Raw genomic sequence first — 20,637 nt, forward strand, 5'->3', positions numbered from 1 at the left:
CTTTGGGCATGTGGCTAGTATTCAAATGCCTTTCTAGTCAAGAACAGATAATTCATGCTGACACTTCAAAGGAAGGTTGAGGGAACACTCAGACATGCTGCTTGTCATGGAAAAGTTCAATCAAGACCCTGTCTACCTGCTTATTAATGTATGAGAGATCCACATCACTCTATAAAGCTTATCTGGTGTCTGAGCCAAACTTCTTCAACATGTTGACAATTAATCAGTTGTTTTTGACTGCAATTGTAGTAATTGCACTCTAGGATATCCTAAAAATCAGAGTCCTTATTGACTCATTTTTAAAATTGGGATCTTCAAAGCCTTTTTTAAAAAAACAGGATCCCTCAAATCCACCATCCCCATATATATTGCAGTACAAAAAAATAAACTATGATCACAAAAGAAAATAGGTTCTTTACATTAGTATCAGAGAACTGGCCAAATATTTTATATATCTTTCTAACCAGAACAATGTTTAAAGTGGTATGATTAGGTAACTATTTCTGCATCAGTAGAAGTAGACACACAAATCCCTGAAGGTGGTAGAATATTTTTGAATGTTCTTTATAGTAGCATCATGTACAAAAACAGAAAGGTTAAGCCGGGTAAAACTTTCACTAGCTTGGCCTCAGAATGCTAAGTATTCTGTCCAATTAGTAGGCACCAGACTTTTACAAGTGTGAAGGCCTTGGACAGCATTGAGTAACTTCAGTCAAGCGGATGTCAAAAGCCTGATCCAGGCCATAATCAGAACCCGCCCCCCCCCCCAATTCTTCTCTCTCAACTTTTCACACTTTGTTGCCATACAAAATATCCTTTCAGCAGCTGGAATAGATGGTCCTCTTCACCAACCAAGCACGAGAGATGTAACATCACCTTTCCACCTTTTTGTACATTGAATGTAATCAACTGTACTAGCTGTTGCTGCTCTACAGGGGAAGATTACTTCCTGAGCCATCTCTATTCCAGCTAAGCTTAAGCTTAACCTCAACCTCAAGTTTCAGTCTTGTTAGGACAGTTTTGCTACTTTAACTCAGGAATAGCTACAATGTTTAACTTAGTTCTCTTTTGGATACTTACTTCCATCCAAGCTCTCCAGTATAACAAGCCTGCAAACATCACTGGGAAACTAAGAATAGAACCACAAATAACAAATTGAAGGAAGAAATATTAATCATTCCTAACCTTAAAGAACATAATCTGACCTTTTCTCCAAAGATTTACATTCTAATTACATTCTTGGGTATATCATTCAAGTTTTATTAGTCTAATTAATCTACAGACAGCACGCACTGATAAGCCAGAGAATGTCACAGGGAAGCTATTGTGTATGACTCAAGCAGAATCTTCAGGAGTGCATGCTGGAGTACAGCAATGATGATTACATGGGTGTTCTGGCTGAGTGGGCAATTATATTGTGGTCTATATATAACAGTTAAACTGTATAATGGTTGAAGTAACCAATGATAAGGTTCTAGAAAACCTGTCAAAGGTCTAATATTGTTAATGGCTACCATCACAATGGCAGAAATACAAGCAGCAGCACATTTGCAAAAGCATGATTTAAGCTTGGAACCTGAATTTGTTAACAGTCTTGTGTCTATTTATTTCAAGCTGGCAGAGAATTTACAATTTTGTAAAATGTTAACTGGTTTATACATTTGAAATAAAAATCAGTCACAGAAGTGAAACGTTTAATCAAGTCATTCCTTAAAATCATTCCCTTCCCCCAACACCCATTCACACAAATATCTAATTTTCAGCTTAACATTTATGAATGATTTCCAACAGATTTTCAAAGCAGATTATTGAACAATTTAATATACTGTTTGAAACCAAACAGAAAAACTACTGCTGCTGGAAGACACGAACATTACACAAAAGATAGTCTTCTTCTTTGAAACTGTATTGCAAGCTGAATGATTTCCTCACCTTTAATTTGACAAATAATATTCAATTTTTAAAAAAACACTTCAGACTATGGCCTTATAAATAATTGTCAAGAAAACTTTCCAGGAAAAATATTGATCTGTAAAATCTGTAAGCTATCTCACTCCAGTATCCATTTGTTTCCCATCATCCAATATACAGATACACAATTCACATTTTTACATTTGGTGTTCAGGTTCTGTGCAGAACTTGTGTTTAAAAACATTTTAAAAAATCATGCTTTTTCCTCTTCCTTTATCTTTTTTGCAATTTTCTCCACAACCATGTTCAACTCCACATTCTTGTTCAACTTCAGGTACACATCCTTCCTGATCGTATGGATAGTCAGCCAGTCAGGAACAATGTCAGCCAGTAACCGCAGATGTTTTTCCATATCACCTGAAATTTAAAAAGGCATTTAATGTATCAGCTTACTCCGATCTTACAGAATAATGAGAAGGTGACCCTTCAGATTGAACATTTATTCTTAAAAAATATTAATGATTTAGATGATAATGTGGTAAACTGGATCAGCAAATTTGCAGATGACACTAAGATTGGGGGTGCAGTGGACAGTAAGGAAGGCTATGAAAGCTTACAGTGTGATTTTGACCAGCCAAGTAAATGGGCTGAAAACTGGCTGATGGAATTTAATGCAGATAAGTGTGAGGTGTTACACTTTGGGAGGACAAACCAGGGTAAGACTTACACAGTGAATGGCACGGCTCTGAGGTCTGCAGTAGAACAAAGGGACCTGTGAATACAGATTCATAGTTCCTTGAAGGTGGCATCACAGATAGATGGGGTCATAGAGAGCCTTTGGCACTTTGGCCTTCATAGATCAGGGCACTGAGTGCAGGAGTTGGGATGTTATGTTGAAGGTGTACAAGACATCAGTGAGGCCAAATTTGGAGTATTGTGTGCAATTCTGGTCACCTACCTAAAGGAAAGATATCAATAAGCCTGAAAGAGTGCAGAAAAAATTTACAAGGATGTTGCCGGGACTTGAGGACCTGAGTTATAGGGAAACGTTGAATAGGTAAGGACTTTATTCCCTGGAGCACAGGAGAATGAGGGGAAATCTTATAGAGGTATACAAAATTATGCGGGCTACAGATAGGGTGACTGCATGCAGGCTTTTCCCCCTCAGGTTGGATGGGACTAGAACTAGAGGACGTAGGTTTGAGACAAAATATTTAAGGGGAATCTGAGGGGAAACTTCTTCACTCAGAGGGTGGCGAGAATTTGGAAATGAGCTGCCAGCGGAAGTGGTAGATACAGGTTCAATTGTAACATTTGAGAGAAGTTTGGATAGGTACATGGATGGGAGGGGTTTGGACGGATATGGTCCGGGTGCAGGTAGATGGGGCTAGGCAGAAGACCAGGTCAGCATGGACTAGCTGGGCCAAAGGGCCTATTTCTGTGCTGTTCTACTATGACTCTGAAATCTATTTAATATATAGACAGCAAAATCTTAAAACAATGACTCAAGTATGCCCAACACTTCAGAATATAGTTGTATCCTAAAATTGTCTCATTGCAGAATCTATTTGTTTCCCAGAATTCTTCCAGAAAGTCTATTCTTTACACTCATCGCTATTTGTTGAAGCAAAATTGCTCAAGTCCCAAATCTACCTTCAGTTTATATCCATTTTCTACACTGAACCATTCCTTCACCTTCCCAACTAATTTCTTTTAGTGGTTGTCCTTGGTAAAAGCTCTCCCTCAATTCACTTACATCTGCTGTGGTCTAGACTTTGCATTCTCCTCATCACTGTTATATTTTGGATCATCCGTCTGCTCCACCAAACCATGTTTGATGCCCCAGTCTCCATTACTATCACTTGCCCTGGTTGCCTCCCCCAGCAAGTCTTCATCTCCACTTCCCGTAGACCAAGGGACTGAATGTGACAGAACTTCTGGCTATTCACTGCCAAATCTGGCCGCACCATTAGCCACAGGCACACCTTGCTTTTGTGCATCAAAACTAAACTCTGGGCCAGGTCTATCCTGAAATACAAAGATAACTGGCTTTTTTTCCTCTACTATAAGTAGTCCTCTTAAACTACTCTCCCAAGTTTCCCTGAGTTCCTGCACTTGTTGGCAAGGATTTATCCAGTAAAATTCAGACCTTCTAATTTAGTGAGCCTGCTGTTTCCCTCACTTTTTTCAACTCACAGACCAAACCGTTAAAAGGCCCTCTTTAGAATTTACAATTCCACATTCCCTCAAGTTCGTCCTAACCCACAAGGATCAATTTTGACCCTGCTGACCACCCAACTCCCCTGGTCCCTAGCTGACATCATCAAAAGCAAGAGAGCAGGAGGCTAGTGTTGTAATTCGCATTAAGTTCTGTTCACCCATCACCCCTGCACTTTTTCTCCAAAATTGATTGATTTCAAAACTTTCAACATTGCTAAATATGATACCCCAAATAGCTAAATGCTTTATCTTGTAATTTATTAGCATTTTAAATAATTCTTTACTAATTTACCCAAGGGCATTGCAGATCGATAGCTGTCAACCACTCTGTTGCTTGCCACTGTAATATTCAAAGCTGGTTTCTTCTCTGACACGAAAACATTGCGCAAAATTCTTGTTATCTCAGGAAGTCTCATCATCATATGAAGACGCTCAGTCTGTGCAGGATTCCTTGTCATGGCAGCCTGAATTTTTTGAGCTTCTTTGGTACGGATCTGTACAAGAGTTAGACATCAGTGCTTATGCTTATGATATGCATCATAGCAAAATGGTACCCTGATACATTGAACAAAATGAATTAGAAATTCTAAGCTAAATCAAAGGACAGATGTAAATATGGGATCATATATCAGAATTTCACCCTCACCCTGTCGAGCAGACTCTGCGAAACCCCTTTCAGTGCATCAGAAGGACCAGGACTTGGATGTGGGCTCAGAACATTTAGCTCCTTTCGTTCAATGGTAGCTGCCATGGCAGTTTCTACAGATTTGAGGGCCATGTTGGCAAGTGCTTTCTCCATCTAAAAATACAAAAATATTCACAAGGACAAAATTTAGCCTAGTACATTTATAGAAAAGAGGAACCACACTGGTACTTGATGAGGATAAGGCAGTGGACATCATCTACATGGACTTTAGTAAGGCATTTGATAAGGTCCCTCGTGATAGGTTGATTCAGTAGATAAAGATGCATGGGATCCAGGGTGAATTGCAAGTTTGGATTTGGAATTGATTTGCCCATTGAAGACCGAGAGTAGGGGTGGAGGGCTGTTATTCTGGCTGGAGGTCCATGACCAGTGGTGTTCTGCAAGGATCAGTGCCGGGACCTCTGTTTGTGATATATATCAATGACTTGGATGGAAGTGTAGATGGGTGGATTTGCAAGTTTACAGGTGACACCAAGATTGGAGGAGTTGCGGACAGTGAAAAGCATTATCAAAGAATACGGCAGAATATAGATTGGTTACAGATATGGGCAGAGAAGTGGCAGATGGAGTTTAATCCAGGCAAGTGTGAGGTGTTGCACTTTGGGAGATCAAATGAAAGGACAAAGTATACAGTTAATGGTAAGCCCCTTAATAGCATTGAGGTACACAGGGATCTTGGGGTCCAAGTCCATAGTTCACTGAAAGTGGTGACACAAGTAGATGAGGTGGCATATGCCATGCTTGCCTTCATTGGTAGGGGTGTTGCGTATAAGAGTAAGAAAGTCATGCTGCAGCTATATAAAACTTTAGTCAGACCGCACTTGGAGTATTGTGTGCAGTTCTGGTCACCTCATTATAGTAAGGATGTGAAGGCTGTGGAAAGGGTTCAAAATAGGTTTACCAGGATGTTGCCTGGATTAGAGGGTATGAGCTATAAGGAAAGGTTGGACAAACTTGGGTTGTTCTTCCTAGAGCATTGGAGGTTGAGGGGAAACCTGATAGAGGTTTTTAAAATTATGAGAGGCATAGATAGGGGAGACAGTAAGAATCTATTCCCAGGGGTAGAAATGTCAAACAACAGAGAACGTGCGTTTAAGGTTAGTGGGGGTGGGAGGGAATTTAAAGGTGATGTGAAGGGCAAGTTTTTATGCAGAAAGTGGTAGGTGCCTGGAATGGGTTTCCAGGGTTGTAGTGGAGGCAGACTTTTAGATAGACACATGAATATGAAGGGAATGGAGGGATAGGGATGATACACAGAAAGAGGACATTTAGTATAAATTGGCATCAAGATCAGCAGAACATGGTGGGCTGAATGGCCTGTCCAGTGCTGTACTGTTGTATGTTCACACCATACTTAGGCACCTTGAGGAAGTCTTTCCCTTGTATGACCCTCCACAAAGACCTCACTCTTGCCAACCCAAACAATCCACAGGGTGGGTTTTTGAAAACATTAGATGGTGGTGTATCAGTACCTTACCTTTGGTGTCATCATGCTGCGAGCTTTATCCAGTACTTCTTGAGCAGTTGTTAGCTTTTCAAAATCTGGAGGCTGGGGAAGTTCAGCAGCAACAATGTCTGGAACTTCATCCACATTAAAACGTGGGTGCCATCGTGTTAGCTTGTTATCAGGAACATACATCGGAGGGTTAAGAGAAGCCAAAAATACCTATTAGGAAAAAGAATAAAAAGTTATTACCACACTAGCTTTTAAAAAGTTTGTCAAGATTCACATTTTTGTCAAACAATCTTCCAAATAATCACAGCCCTCGAAACACTAATGGTCTTCATAAAATGTTATCCCTACATCCTGGAGTTTGCAAAGTATGAACTGTTGATGCACTGCCACATGGAACAGGAATGTGCTGGAGATGATAAACACCTCTCTCCCACCAGACCTCAGTGGAGTTAACACTCAGTTCAAAACTATTTAGGGAAATTATTAGCACAAAAAAAAGCACAGCAATCATCTACAAGTATTGCTCACTGGTAAACTAAAGCAGAAATTCTTAAGCATGTGAAATTGAAAGACATGGACAAATGTGTATATCCCACGGAGCCTCAACTGCACCATTCCTAGATTATGGGCTGTGAGCACCACTGGCAAGGCCAGCTTTTATCATCCACCCCTTCTGCTTCAGAGAGCTTGCAAGCAAGTGCAAAAGAGAAAGTGTTAAGAGCACAAGGGAAAAGTAAGAGCAGAAAGGAAAACAAAACATTTTACAGCCAATGAAGTCTTCATAAAACATGTAGTTACTGCTTTAGTAGAAGCAATATTGTAGCCAATTCATTCACATCATGCTTCCACATCATTAAACCAAGACCAATCCCATCAACGGCACAGAACCTTTGACATGTATTTAGGAGCACAAACAAGGCATCCACTTAATACTTCATCTGAAAGATGGCACTTCCAACAATGCAGCACACCCTTGGCACTGTACTGGAATACCAACACAAAATATTTGAGTTTCTACATTCTTGAACACACTGCAACCCCCATGTTGAAGGCACACCTGCAGTGCAATTACACTCGGCATTCCAGGATTTTGATCAAGCTGTGATGAAGGAACACTGGTGTATTTCCAAGTCAGGGTGGTAAAGGAGATGGAAGCAGCGGTGTTTTCACACATCCATTCTCTTCTTGCATTGAGATAGTCAAATCAGGAGCCTGTAAGCACTGCTGGAGGTGACAGGGGGAGTTGCTGCAGCATACACATGGCAAGCATTGTGTGCCACTGGTAAAAAGGAATTAATGTTTAGAGGATCGGGTGCCCACCAAGAGGGGAGTTTTATTCAAGATCACAGGAAACTTCAAACGTTCAAGCTATGGGGACAAAGTACCCATCACACTCTTGACTTGTGGCTTGTAGACAGTAGACAGACTTCAGGGAGCCTGTTGGTGGGTCAGACTTGCAGAACATCCAACCTGTAACTCACTTTTGGAGGCATAGCATGTGGCTCGTCAAGTTTCTGGTCAACGGTGAACCTCTTTAGATTAATTGTGGGGGCTGAATGTCAGTGAGGTGACTGAACGCTCGCTCGCTCTCTCTCTCACACACAGAGATCAGCACTGCCTCAAACTTAAATGGGGTGAATTTACTGCTTTAATTGTTTGGCAGATAGGTTCATAAGCAAGAGCATAAATTTGAAGTAATTGATTCAAGGATTAGGAGAGAGTTACAGGTGATATTCTCACTGCCTGAAAGGATGGCAGAGGCAGAAACAAGTCACTGCTTTAAAAAGCACGTGGAGAGTGGCAAACCAGAAAATCAAGAGAAATACAACGGGATTATGCTAGACAGTTCCCCACTGGCAGCACAAACATGGTGGGCTCAAACACGACAGGAAGCGGTGAGACAGGAGCCCGAGGTGATTGGTGGACTGAGGACGGGTGCAAGATGACAGGCGGGTTGCGGCAGGTAGGGGAGGGGAGCAGGGAGTTCAGAGACAGTGGCAGGTGGATGATAGATGGAGGCAGACAAAAAAGAGAGAGAAAATGAGGCAAATAAGCAGGAACTCAAAGGGCTAACAGTACTGGACTCTGATAATGGAGGTGAAAATGGGAACCATGGAGCCAGAACTCCTCCAGCAGATTGTCTGTTGCACCAAAGTAAATAAAGTTTGAAAAAAGATTATACAAATAAATTCTACTGTTAGATTCAAACCAATCCTAAATCATACCATGAGCCGTCCAACATTTGCTTCATGAAACTTCTTAAATGAAGGTTAAGAACTTTGCTAAATCTTAATCTGCTCTTTTAAAAAGTACAATCTAATGCCGATGTATTCAGCCACCCCCCCCCCCCCCCCACCCACCCCAAAATAGCATTTACGACCATCACTGTGACTGTGGCCCTAATGACCAGCAGGCATCAAAGAGTATGGCTTCCAGGATTAAAACAAACTGCCCTTGGACAGACTAAAGATGGCAGAAACTAGCAATGACACCAGTGTGCTTGCAACACAGGTCTTTGATGCCCGAGTATAAAGCTGCCAGGTAACCACATGGTCAGCTTGAAGACAAACACGGCTTACCTTATGGTGTTGCTTCACCATGTTTGTAAGGTTTCGACTGAAAATGCGACGGCGCAGAAGCAAGCGAGTGGCTGTTAGTTGTGGGTGGCCTTCAGAATTCTCCTCTTAGAAGAAAAGGAAAATAGCATTTAAAAATGAAACTTTTTAAAAAAGATCTCCTTCAGCCCTCCCCCTGTAAACAGTAAGAATGTGACCATTGGTAGAAGAGCAACTAAAAAAGGAACTGGAGGAACAAACTACAATCAACAATGAGCTCACACCACTATGTGACCGGAAAATATAAGCTGGGGCAGTGATTTAAAACAAAAGCTAGAAAAACAAACTATTCCTTTATTAAATAACCATTTTTTTGAAGAGTTATTAAGCTAAAATTCAGAGAAAGTGTATAAAACACCACATAATAGAACCAGCGGTGTCCATCATTGTACCATATAGTGGGGTAGTAAACATTCACTAGATGGATTTCATGGTAAGAGTATCCCAGGAAAGATAGAGTAGGCAGGATTGATAATCTTTGGGGGTGTGGAATGAGAGGAGATCCAATTGAAACTTACAGAATTTTGACAGGTTGAGACAGACTGGATATGGGGAAGATGTTTGCTAGAACAACGATAACCATCTCAGGAAACAGTGGGAAAAATCTAGAACTGAGATGAAGAAAAACTTCACTCAGAGAATGGTGAATCTGTGGAATTCTCTACAAAGGGCAAGTTGCTAAAGAGTTCTAAGGAGAGATAAGTTTGTGGATGCAAAAGAAATGAAGGGCTGTGGGGAGAGTGTGGGAAAATGGTTTTGAAACTGGAGGATCAGTTGCAATTGTATTGAGTGGTGAAGCAGGGTTAAGGGGTAACAGCCTACCCCAGCTCCCATTTTCTATATTTCTATGTAATGCAAGATTGAGATGACTTGGCAGGGTAATTGCTGAGAGGCTTTTTCTCTTGATTGGTGAGTCTAGAAAAGGGGTATACCTTAAAGGTAAACGGCTCGTTAGTTAGGACCAAAGCAAGGAGAAATTTCTTGCACGGCTGAACATCCTTGACATTCTCCACCAAAAAGGCTACAATCTGGGCAGTGACTACTCTGGGAGAATATCTGTCACCAAGTGCAGGCAAATGGGACCTGCTCAGTTGGGCAACTTGGTTGGCACATACCAGTTGGGCCAGGGGCTGTGTTTCCGTGCTGTATAGATCTATGACTGAACTTTGTAACCAATTAAAAAAATAGAGACCTCTGCTCTTCCTGATGAAATACTGAAGAATTAGCTTATTAAGCTTGGCACAACATTGTGGGCCAAAGAGCCTGTTCATGTGCTGTACTGTTCTATGTTCAACAGGAGTGGTGCAGGACATAATACAATCAAACCCATTCTATCCATACAAAGTGTCTAGTTTTCAGGAACCATCACTAACTTTCAGATGGGTCACCCTCATCCATTTAAGGTGCCTAGCCTCAATAAACTGAGGTTAATGTGTACATCACATCCTGACAACCACCCAGACCAGATTCATACAAATCCAAATTGCGATTCAGTTCTGGGATATTCTGGACCACGTGGATCAATTACATTTTAAGAGGAGAAAAGGGGAAAGCACTGAACCTGCGACAGTCAAAAGTACTAGTTTCAGTTATTTCTAATCAAGATAATCATGCATCCTTCTCATTTCCCTCTTCCGTAGGGCACCAGCACATTCCAGAGCAGAGCTCTAGAGGTGCTAGGAGCTAGGAAGTGTTACCAGGTGGCTGAAGCACCAAACCAATCCCAAGATCGCAGGACTGAATCAGCTGCTGCCTTGATTCAGGTTGATTTCCTTATCTCACCTGGGATCTAGAGAACAGGACAGTACACAGACTAGATTTGTTTTTAAATTAAAAAGGCATTATTTCTGAAGTTACAGAAGCTAAGTAACCAATCTCTTCACTGACAATGCCCAACACAAATCACACCCGTAGCACTGAGAGGAGCATTTACCTCCTTCAAACACCGGATCGATGGTGAGCTGGTAGCTGGACTTCTTCACAGAGTCACTCCATGTTGGGATTCCCTTCTCCTGCCGGTACTTGTACGCTGATGGGTAAACTGTCTTAATTTGTCCAATATTTCGCCGTTCAAACTGTCTACAAAGATATTTCAAGATTAACTGCTCGTGGAATATAATAACCACCAATTATTTCAACAACATTAATTTTGTCATATTGCTGCAAAATTGTCACACCAACACAATGAAAGATTCATCTTAAACAGCTCACATCTGAACAAAGTTTCAACGTTTCCTTCAGTTCATTTTTAAGTACTTAATCTAAAATTTTCAGAAATTGTTGCCAGATATCAACTTAGTAGCTACAAAGCTTCCAAATGGCAAGTTTTGGAAAGTAGGTAATTTATTTTCAAAAGTAATTTATTCGACACTATAAATTGAGAATGAAAGTGATCTTTAAATAAAATATTTCTTGTCACGAAGAATAGCAGCTCTGCGAGTAATTTCTTTTCAATCAATAGTTTGTGATGGCTAAGGACTAAAGTAGCTACTCTTCAACAGGTCACCAGAATTCATACTGCCTGCCTACTAAGGCTCATACTCACTTCCGCAACATGTCTTGAACACCCTGTTTCACCTTGGCAAAGGTAACGATCTCGGAGCGATTGAACAACATGCTCACAACAGTGTCCATGCTACGGAACATCTCTGCCAACACCTTGTATTTGAAAGGCAAGGTCAAGCCCGGTGGGACATCCTGTGCCAAATTGTGGAAACGCTGGTACGCTGGTGTCTTCACCCTAGAAGGAAATGAATTATGAAGACTGCTTTGTTCAACTATTCATCAACTAAAGACCTTTAATATGCTTGTAGTTTTGTATTTTTATGTTGCTCTACTCAGGTTTTTAAAACTTGTTTTCTCCTCACCTTTCTTCCTCACTTGATTTTTCCTCCTGCTCAGCTGTCCTTTCTCGGTCTTTATTTTCTCGTACCTTCAATTCTAGTTCCTGAACCCGTTTCAGGCGACTCTTGGTATCAGTACTCAAATCAGAAGGTGCAAATAAATTAGCTGTTTGGCCAAGCTTCTGAATTCTTTGTAACCGGCTTTTTAAAGCCAGAAGACCCTCCTTTCCAGGTGCTGCGTCCACCTACAGACACACACATTGAAGGACAAGTGTTTTCATCACAAATTCCTTCAATATTCAGTTTAAAAACCTGACTCTAAATTATTAATCAGTTGGTCTTTCCATAATCAATCATTAATTCAGCAGATCACATTGACACTGCACCAGAATCTTAGAACAACAAGGCCAGGTGCCTCAAACACAACAGGCCACAAATTGAAGGTTTGTGTTCATATTTCTTACCTGCTGGCTTCTCTTGGTGGAATCTTGCAATTTTGGAAATTTGGAAATCCCTTCCTCAAAGTTGTTGCCTTGCATGCAGATGCATCCTAAAGGAGGTGGGGGGGGGGGGGGGGTGGGGGGGGGTGAAGGAGCAATGTGCATCAGTATCACCAGCTTCAGCTACATCCCTAGTAACAGTAATTAGACCAGATCTGGATGTTGCATGAAGAACAGCAAGTTTTCATCATGATAGGCAAATCAGAGAGCAAGCTCTGATGGGCACACACAGACAGTTAAGCACAGAAATTATGCTGTTGTAAAACTGGTAATTGGTTTATTATTATTACATGTACTGAGATAGAGCAAAAAGCTTTGTTTTGCATGGCATCCAGACAGATCACTCCAAATACAAGCACATCGAGGTAGTACAAAAGAAAAAGCAATAACAGAATGCAGAATATAGTGTTACAGTTACAGAAAGTGCTGTGCAGGCAGACAATAAGGTGCAAGGGCCATGAAATGGTAGATTGAGAGATCAAGAGTTCATCTTTATCGTAGAGGTCCATTCAAGAGCCTTATAACAATGAGATAAAAGTTGTTCTTGAGCCCAGTGGTACATGTTTTCAAGCAAGAAAACTGAAATAAAAGCCAGAAGTGTTGGAAATATTTAACAGTAGAGGGAATCAGAGTCAAACTGATGACATTTCATTGGAGCTAGGAAAAGTTAGAAATCAAACATGTTTTAAGTTGACAAGAAGGATGGAAATAGCAAAATCTTCCAATTAGGCACTCTGCATGCATCAGAGCTCAACACTGCATATACTATGTGAATTTTTAACAAAGTTTAAATAACAAATAACTTCTTGAGCATTGAAAGTCAACAGTTTAATAAGCGTGGAGTCTTAACTATGCTCTATCAATAATTACAAAATGAACAAGATTAAACAGACCAACTACTTCCAAATTACATACACAATTAGAAAGTGTTACCATATGATGAAAAGAATTCACTGATTCTCCAAAAATGACCACTTATCAGACTGACAATATGGAAGAAAAATGGTCACAAGATCTATACCAAAGGACAGTTGGAAAGTTAGGTTAATGAATAGCAATATACTGAAACTCCTTGATAAACATTCCAGTGTAAAACAGGAACTTCTTTTACTAATTTCAGAATTGTTCAAAGTTAAATCTGAACCACTGACCAATGTTTCACAAAGTAGACCCGAGACCGTCCAAACCACTGAGTGAAAGGCCAACAAAAGTTGCGCTGCAATTCCTAAACACATAATATTCACCACAATCAATGCTCACTGGCAAATGGATGGGTGGCTCAAACTGCTAGGATTAGGATGATGCATACTATAAACAGCAAAATTTAAGAACGATGGGCAAGCTATTTCATTAGGGTTTCTCATCTATTTTTGCTTCGGAGGGGATAGTAGAAGCCGGGGAATTGAGACAAGTGAGTTGTGATGTCTTGGACCATGTACAAATTGCCGAGGATGGGGTGTAGGTGGTCTTGCGGCACATTGAGGCGGATGGATCCTCATGGCCTGACCAAGTGCATCCTCGGACCTTGTGGGAAGCTAGGGAGGAAACTGCAGACGCCCTTGCAGAGATGTTTGCATCATCTTTGGCCACGGGTGGGTCCCAAACAACAAGTGGGTAGCTAGTGTTGCTGGAGGGGATTCTTGGGGACAGGATCTACCAGCACTTGGAAGGGCTGGGATGGTTGGGGAAGGTCGGCCCAGCTTTGTGCTGTGGGAAGATCTGTTGAGAGCTTTTCTTTGAGGAGGCTGGAAGGATTGATGAGAGCAGGGAGGTGGATGTTGTCTACGTGGACTTCAGCATGGCCTTTGACAGGGTCCCGCATGGAAGGCTGAAAGGTAAGATTGCATGGGATTCAGGGAGAGTTAGCTAAGTGGATACATAATTGGTTTGATGATGAGAAACAGAGGGTGATGGTAGAAGGTTGTTTTTCAGACTGGAGTTCTGTGACTAGTGATGTGTCACAGAGATCGGTGCTGGGGCCATTGTTGTTCACCATTTACATAACTGATCTGGATGAGATTGTACAAGGCATAGCGAGTAAGTTTGCAGATGACACTAAAATAGGTGGTATCCGAGACAATGAATATGGTTATCAAAAATTACAGGGGGACTCAGCTTGGCAAGTGGGCAGTGGAATGGCAAATGACATTCAATTCGGGTAAGTGCAAGGTGTTGCATTTTGGGAAGTCAAACCAGGGTAGGACTTGTACAGTGAATGGTAGGGCCCTGGGGAGTGTTGTAGAACAGTGGGATCTAGAAGTACAAGTACATAGTTCCCCGAAAGTGGCATCACAGGTAGACAGGGTGGTGAAGAAAGCATTTGACATGCTGGCCTTCAACAGTCAGGGTAATGAGTATGGGAGACAAGAGATTGCAGACGCTGGAATCTGGAGCAACAATGTGCTGGAGGAACCCTGGAGGTTTTCAACCCGAACCGTCGACAATTCCACAGATGCTGCTCGGCCTGCTGAGTTCCTCCAGCAGATAGTTTGTTGCTCCAGATTCCAGCATCTGCAGTCTCTTGTGTCCGTTTAATTTAAATTGGCATCATGCTCGGCACAGACATCGTGGGCCGAAGGGCTTGTTCCTGTGCTGTACTCGTCTATGTTCTATATAAAAAAAGATTGTACGGTACAAGGAAATACGAGGAATGGGAATAATGGGATTATTCCACTGGGAACCGGCATGAACCAGATGGGCCGAATGTCTTCTTTCTGTGTCATTATAAATGCAAGGACACAAATCGCAGAAGCCAATTTTTCTTTCTGTTTTTTTCCTAAACTGCAATTAATTCAAAAATAGCTTGTTTCCTCCAAGTGTTTTGGGATGTCCCGAGGCCTTGATACATGTTTTACCTCTCCTGGCCAAAGCACAACCTTACCGTGGCCTCGGAAGTCTCCGCATGTGGCAGCGGTACCGTTTCCTCAGCCTTGGTGTTTTGTTGAAGCCGGTTCTCTGCTTCTTGTGGTTGTAGCACCAGGCACCTCCGGGCAGATGGTACACGTTGCGGGCCCTGCGAACCCGGCTCTACCGCTGGCTGTGGCTCAGGTTCATCGATCGAATCAGAGCGATAGCGTTTCTTCGCCGTGCTGGTCTGCTGCCCAATTCCCCCATCGCCACCAGGCCCCAAAACGGCCGATCCCAAACCAAACTCGGTGGGTATTTTGTCATCTTTTGATGGAGTCACAAGATACTCAAACGTGGAGACTCTCTTATCTGCCTCCTGTTTGGGAGTCGCGCAAACTTCCTGCCGGTTTGAGAGCACCGATTTAACGACTTCCGGAACGACAGGCGCTTTGGCTGGTGCAGGAGGCGAGCTTTCCCTGCTTGAAACCCAAGTTTGCGTTATGATCGGTTGCTTTGCCAACACTTTCCTTCGCGATTGCCGACGTTCCTTTGCAAGCGACCCAGTCCCGGCAATGGTGCCACTTCCAGTTTCTACCTTCCTGCATTTCACAGAAAGCGCGTCTCTCTTCGCTTTTTTAGTCTGGGGGAAATAGTCTGTGAGTTTGATCTGTGCCATAGCACCAGACTGAAAACGAAGCAGCCGCAAATCGAGCTGCTACTGCAGCAGAAACACACTCCAGCTATGCTTAAAAATTTGTCCCCGCACTGTGGGTGCAGGGCGGGCAATTTAACCGCGGCCGGGGCGGGTGGTCGCTGGAGAATGGAACGTTGCGAGCTGAGAGTTCCAAACTAGAATGTTGTTACTTTCCCTCCCGGTGAACGTTCTATCTGCAGCAGCCCCGAGCCGGCGCCACTTCTCGCGGTCGAGAGCGACTCCAAACTTTCGCGCTAAATGAGCACGTGACCCCCGCAGATTATTCCATTTCACTCCAGTCCGCCTCATTGCCGACGACATCAGAAAAAAAGACTGCATGTGCTTTTTTTTTTAGAAAGTATAAAAAATGGCAGATAAAGTCAAACGTGAACGAGAAACATCCCTGGTTTAAGGACGTGACAACGCTTTTGTCGATTTATTACTGGGAACCAGAACACAGTGTACTATAATTCTTTCGCTACACGTGGAATGGTACCGTCTTCCTCTGGCGCCAAATGAGTTCGCAGAGCGAGTTTTTTTTATCTGCCGTGAGCCTCAAGGAGTTGCTAGTTTTGTGTTTTTGCTGATATATTTCAGATATGTTGATGTTTTTAACTTATCTCAGTAACTTCTTCCCCTTTCTATTAATTATAGAGAATTTGTTAAATTCATAATTGCGGTTAGCAGTATATTTGGATATATTTTTGCAACTGGACATACTTTTGTTAGCTCTCATAAAGCTTCGGAATATAAACATACACATTGTTTTTAACAGAAGTTTACTTCCTAAAATATATGTGAGTTCACTGAGAAATGCAGAGATACAAAAAGAAAGAATTTCATGCAAAATAATTGCAACCAATACGTTATTGTCTTAATGACTACTGCCCGGTGGCTCTAATACCCACCATCGTGAAGTGCTTTGAGGGACTGCTCATGGCACACATTAACTCCAGCCTCCCAGACAACCTCGACCCGCTGCAATTTGTCTACCACCGAAACATATTTCACAACATATGTCAGTGATAACCTGATTCTGAAACAGGTCTATGGCAGACACTATGCCCGTGGCCCTGCACTCATCTCTAGAGCATCTGGACAGTAAAGGCACCTATGTTAGACTATTGTTTATTGATTACAGCTCCACCTTCAATATTATAATTCAAAGCAAACTCATCACCAAACTCCTAGACCTGGGACTCTGCAACTGGATCCGTGACTTCCTGACCAACAGACTGCAATCAGTAAGGATAGGCAGCAATACCTCCACCATGATTATTCTCAACAGTGGTGCTCCACAAGCCTATGTCCTCAGCCCCCTACACTATTCCCTAAACACTCATAACTGTGTGGCCAGATTCTGCTCTATCTCCATCCACAAGTTTGCAGATGATACCACCGTAGTGGGGTGTATCTCAATGTCCTTGATCGGGGGTGGTGAATCTTTGAAATTCTCTACTCCAAAGGGCTGTGGAGGCTCAGTCGTTGAATTGATAGAAAACAGATTAATAAATTTCAGAAATATTAAAGGAATCAAGGGGCATAGGGATAATGACATTAAGCTAAAGATGAGCCAATTCCTTCATGAATAGTGGAGCAGACTCAAAGGGTGAAATGGCCTACTATTGGTAAGTTTATGTATGTTTAAGATCACAACCATTTGAACCATTTCCCAGGGGAGCAGGCAAGAGAGGATGGCTGCACCAGAGTAATAGGGAAAGGAGGAAATGTGGGCTGCTGCTTTGATTGATATTTCTCCATGTAACCTTGCTGTCTATCCAAGATTTTTCTCCCACATTGCAGGGTCATGAAAGCTCTCTCTGCCAGATTTTTCATGCTTCCTGCTCTCTCTGCTATTCTGCATAACCAATTTGCACCTCCTTTGGATCCATCTTTTGTTTCTTATTTGGACCATTACCACCCTCTTTTATCATGCACCATCATTCCTTTTATAACTTAATTACTCCTGCTTTCCATCCTATCAGTGAACCTCCTGTATTCTTTTCACAAAAAAACTCCATTGTATGAGCATGAGCTGCAATAATGAATCAAGCTCTACTACATTCCATTATGCTGTCTTTCTGATCTATTTACATTCCTAAATATATAGACGTCCTAAATATAAACATTCCTAACAACTTTTTCTCATTTTTTTTTGTTGCTGTATTCTTGGTTATACATTATATAATATTTATCACCCAAGTATCATGGATCTCGGCTGTAACTTTTTGTTCACTTACCCTTATATTAATAGTTTACCTTAATGACATTTCCATGTTCAGCTGCATCTGTCAACATCAATTGCCCCTCCTGGCTCCTTTGTTCATTTATTTAAAAAAACTTCATTCTTTTTTAAATGCACCATAGGTTGGAGATACATTCTTTAATTTCTATTATGTTCATTTCTTTTCCTTCACAAATTTTCCCATCCATATCCAAGGGATCCCACCATCTTGTCAGCAAGTCCAAGGAATTGATTGTGGACTTCAGGAAGGGGAAGTTGGGAGAACACACACCAGGGGTCAGCGGTGGAAAGGGTGAGTAGCTTCAAGTTCCTGGTGTCAACATTTCAGAGGATCTATCTTGGGCCCAACACATTGATGCAATCACGAAGAAGGTACGCCAGCGGCTATACTTCATTTGGAGTTTGAGGAGATTTGGTATGTCACCAAAGACCCTTGCAAATTTCTACAGATGTACAGTGGAGAGCATTCTGACTGGTTGCATCACCGCCTGGTATGGAGGCTCCAATGTGCAGGATCAAAAGAGGCTGTGGAGGGTTGTAGACCAGCCAGCTCCATCATGGGCACAACCCTCCCCATCATTGAGGACATCTTAAAGAAGTAGTGCCTCAAGAAGGCGGCATCCACCATTAAGGTCCTCTTCACATTACTACCATCAGGGAGGAGGTACAGGAGCCTGAAGACCCACACTCAACATTTCAGGAACAGCTTCTTCCCCTCTGCCATCATATCTCTGAACTGTCCATGAACCCATGAACACTACCTCATTATTCCTCTTTTGCACTATTTACTTATTTTTATAACTTACTGTAATTTTTATGTTTTTATGTCTTGCACTGTACTGCTGCTGCAGAACAATAAATTTCACGACATATGTCAGTGATAATAAACCTGATTCTGATTCAGAAAACCTCTCTATCTCTAATATAACATTTACCAACAGGGTCAATTATGGTCACAACTTCATGAATGACATTTACCTGCCCCTTGTTTCTTTGAGTCCTCTCTAAACATATTTTCTCACAATGAATGCTGTTCAATAAATTGTTTTCTTACAGCTTTGATGTCCTCATTAACAGACGACAGACAGTCTCTTCTACAGAGGTCACAACTGTAGGCTCATATCCATGGGTTTATCTGACTTGACCACTTGGAGGCGTGCTACATCTTCCTGCTGATAGCCTCCCGATAGTCTAACTGATTACAAACTATCCACTATATTTTTTTCAGAACTCTTGCATGGAGTTTTGCCACCCAACTATCCAATCACCTATTTTACTGCCATTTTCTATTCTTGTTTTCAGATTTTGGATTCATCTATAGGAGTATTTAAAGTTCATTTCTTGTAACCCAACAGGGATAAAATCCTACACTATGTTGACAGTAAAATGGTACTTTTTTTAGTTGTTTGAACTTTACTGAGAATTACAAAATAGAAGTTAGACGTCTACATTTTTCATTTGCATTTGTCTTATGAACTGCCATTCTTAATTTTAAAGTTTTGTATTGCTTTTCAACATTGGGAAAAGAGAATAAGAACAGTTTGAAGACCAATTATCTGTAGGGAGAGACTCTGAATGTGATTTCCTGAATATTCATATAAAGTTTTATGTAGTGGGTGATCGTCATCTTCTAGCTAAAGGAATTAAAAAAGTAGTGAGAATTGGTTTAAGAAGTTTTTGGGTATCTCAGAAGTAAGGACACGTCGTTGATGTTTCAATTTGGAGATGTTCAGGAGTAACCACAGGAAAAAGAAGAAAAATATATTTCCGTGTTCAGTAAACTGTAGCATCTGGACTTCAGTGAGTAAGGAGGTGACTTCATTTTCATGTGCATTTATTGACTTAATTTAGTTTTACTGTTAAATTCTTTCAAGTTCAGAGCGACAGTAGGGTGTGACAATAAGTGATGCACGTATAGGGATCTAGAAGGTCATGTTGCAGGAAGCCTCAGACCTTGCATTTGTCCAACAGGTACAAGGTACTTGCACCTCTTTGGATGAGAGTGGGATGGATGAGTAATCTGACCATAGCTCCTTGGTACATTCAAGTTGTGGGAATGAAAAGGGATGGGTAGATCAAATTCTCTGGAGCTATGAACATGCATCCTGAAAGCTGTGTTGTTATCCTGTGCTGGGGTTGGGGGCATCTCCTCTGGGATAGAGAGGAACTTGGACTGAGAGGGAAATATGCTTGTGTGGTCCATATGAGAACCATTAACATAGATGAGACAAAGCAGGAGATTTTGCTGAAGGTATATGGACAGTTAGGTTCCTTATTAAAAAGTAGAGTCACAAAGGTGATGATCTCTGGATTATAACTGGAGCCATGTGAAAATGGGCATAGGGTAAATAAGAAGAGAGGATTGAATGTGTGGCTCAAAGATTGGTATGGGAGGAATAGTTTCAATTCATGGGACCCCGGCACCAGTACTGGGGGAAAGAGGGAGCTGTTCCATTGAATTAAGCTGGAACCGGTATCCCAGCAAGTTTTAATGGTAAGTTTGTAGGTAAGCCTTTGAATTAAATAGGTGGGAGGTAAGATTTCTGGTGAGGGGAAATTTAAACAGTTAAGGAGAAAGGACACAGTGAATAGTAAAGGGT

General features: G+C 41.6%; 1 protein-coding gene across 2 annotated transcripts; it reads right to left on the bottom strand.

Moving 5' to 3' along the window:
* Positions 1-1,581: 1,581 nt before the first annotated feature.
* On the bottom strand, positions 1,582-16,072 carry cdt1 (chromatin licensing and DNA replication factor 1). 2 transcript variants are annotated; one of them, XM_052028093.1, is made up of 10 exons: positions 15,133-15,276; positions 12,216-12,301; positions 11,776-11,996; positions 11,454-11,648; positions 10,842-10,987; positions 8,873-8,976; positions 6,315-6,503; positions 4,778-4,930; positions 4,424-4,625; positions 1,582-2,328 (listed from the first exon to the last, which is right to left on the bottom strand). In XM_052028093.1, exons 2-10 carry the CDS (start codon positions 12,288-12,290, stop codon positions 2,165-2,167), a joined length of 1,449 nt encoding a protein of 482 aa, XP_051884053.1. In that variant the 5' UTR covers positions 12,291-12,301; positions 15,133-15,276; the 3' UTR covers positions 1,582-2,164. The 2 variants fall into 2 exon arrangements, with proteins under 2 accessions (XP_051884053.1, XP_051884052.1); XM_052028092.1 differs by lacking the exon at positions 12,216-12,301 and having other exon boundaries at positions 15,133-16,072.
* Positions 16,073-20,637: the final 4,565 nt, after the last annotated feature.

Source organism: Pristis pectinata, chromosome 13 (assembly GCF_009764475.1).
Source record: "Pristis pectinata isolate sPriPec2 chromosome 13, sPriPec2.1.pri, whole genome shotgun sequence".
In the NCBI taxonomy this organism is placed as follows: Eukaryota; Metazoa; Chordata; class Chondrichthyes; order Rhinopristiformes; family Pristidae; genus Pristis; species Pristis pectinata.

Coding starts and splice junctions, on each gene's coding strand:
- cdt1 (XM_052028092.1), bottom strand. CDS start 15,774: ATGGCACAGATCAAACTCACAGACTATTTCCCCCAGACTAAAAAAGCG. Junction 11,649..11,775: donor AAATCAAGTGAGGAAGAAAG/GTGAGGAGAAAA, acceptor ATTTCCTTCTAG/GGTGAAGACACCAGCGTACC. Junction 4,626..4,777: donor CGCAGAGTCTGCTCGACAGG/GTGAGGGTGAAA, acceptor ACTCTTGTACAG/ATCCGTACCAAAGAAGCTCA.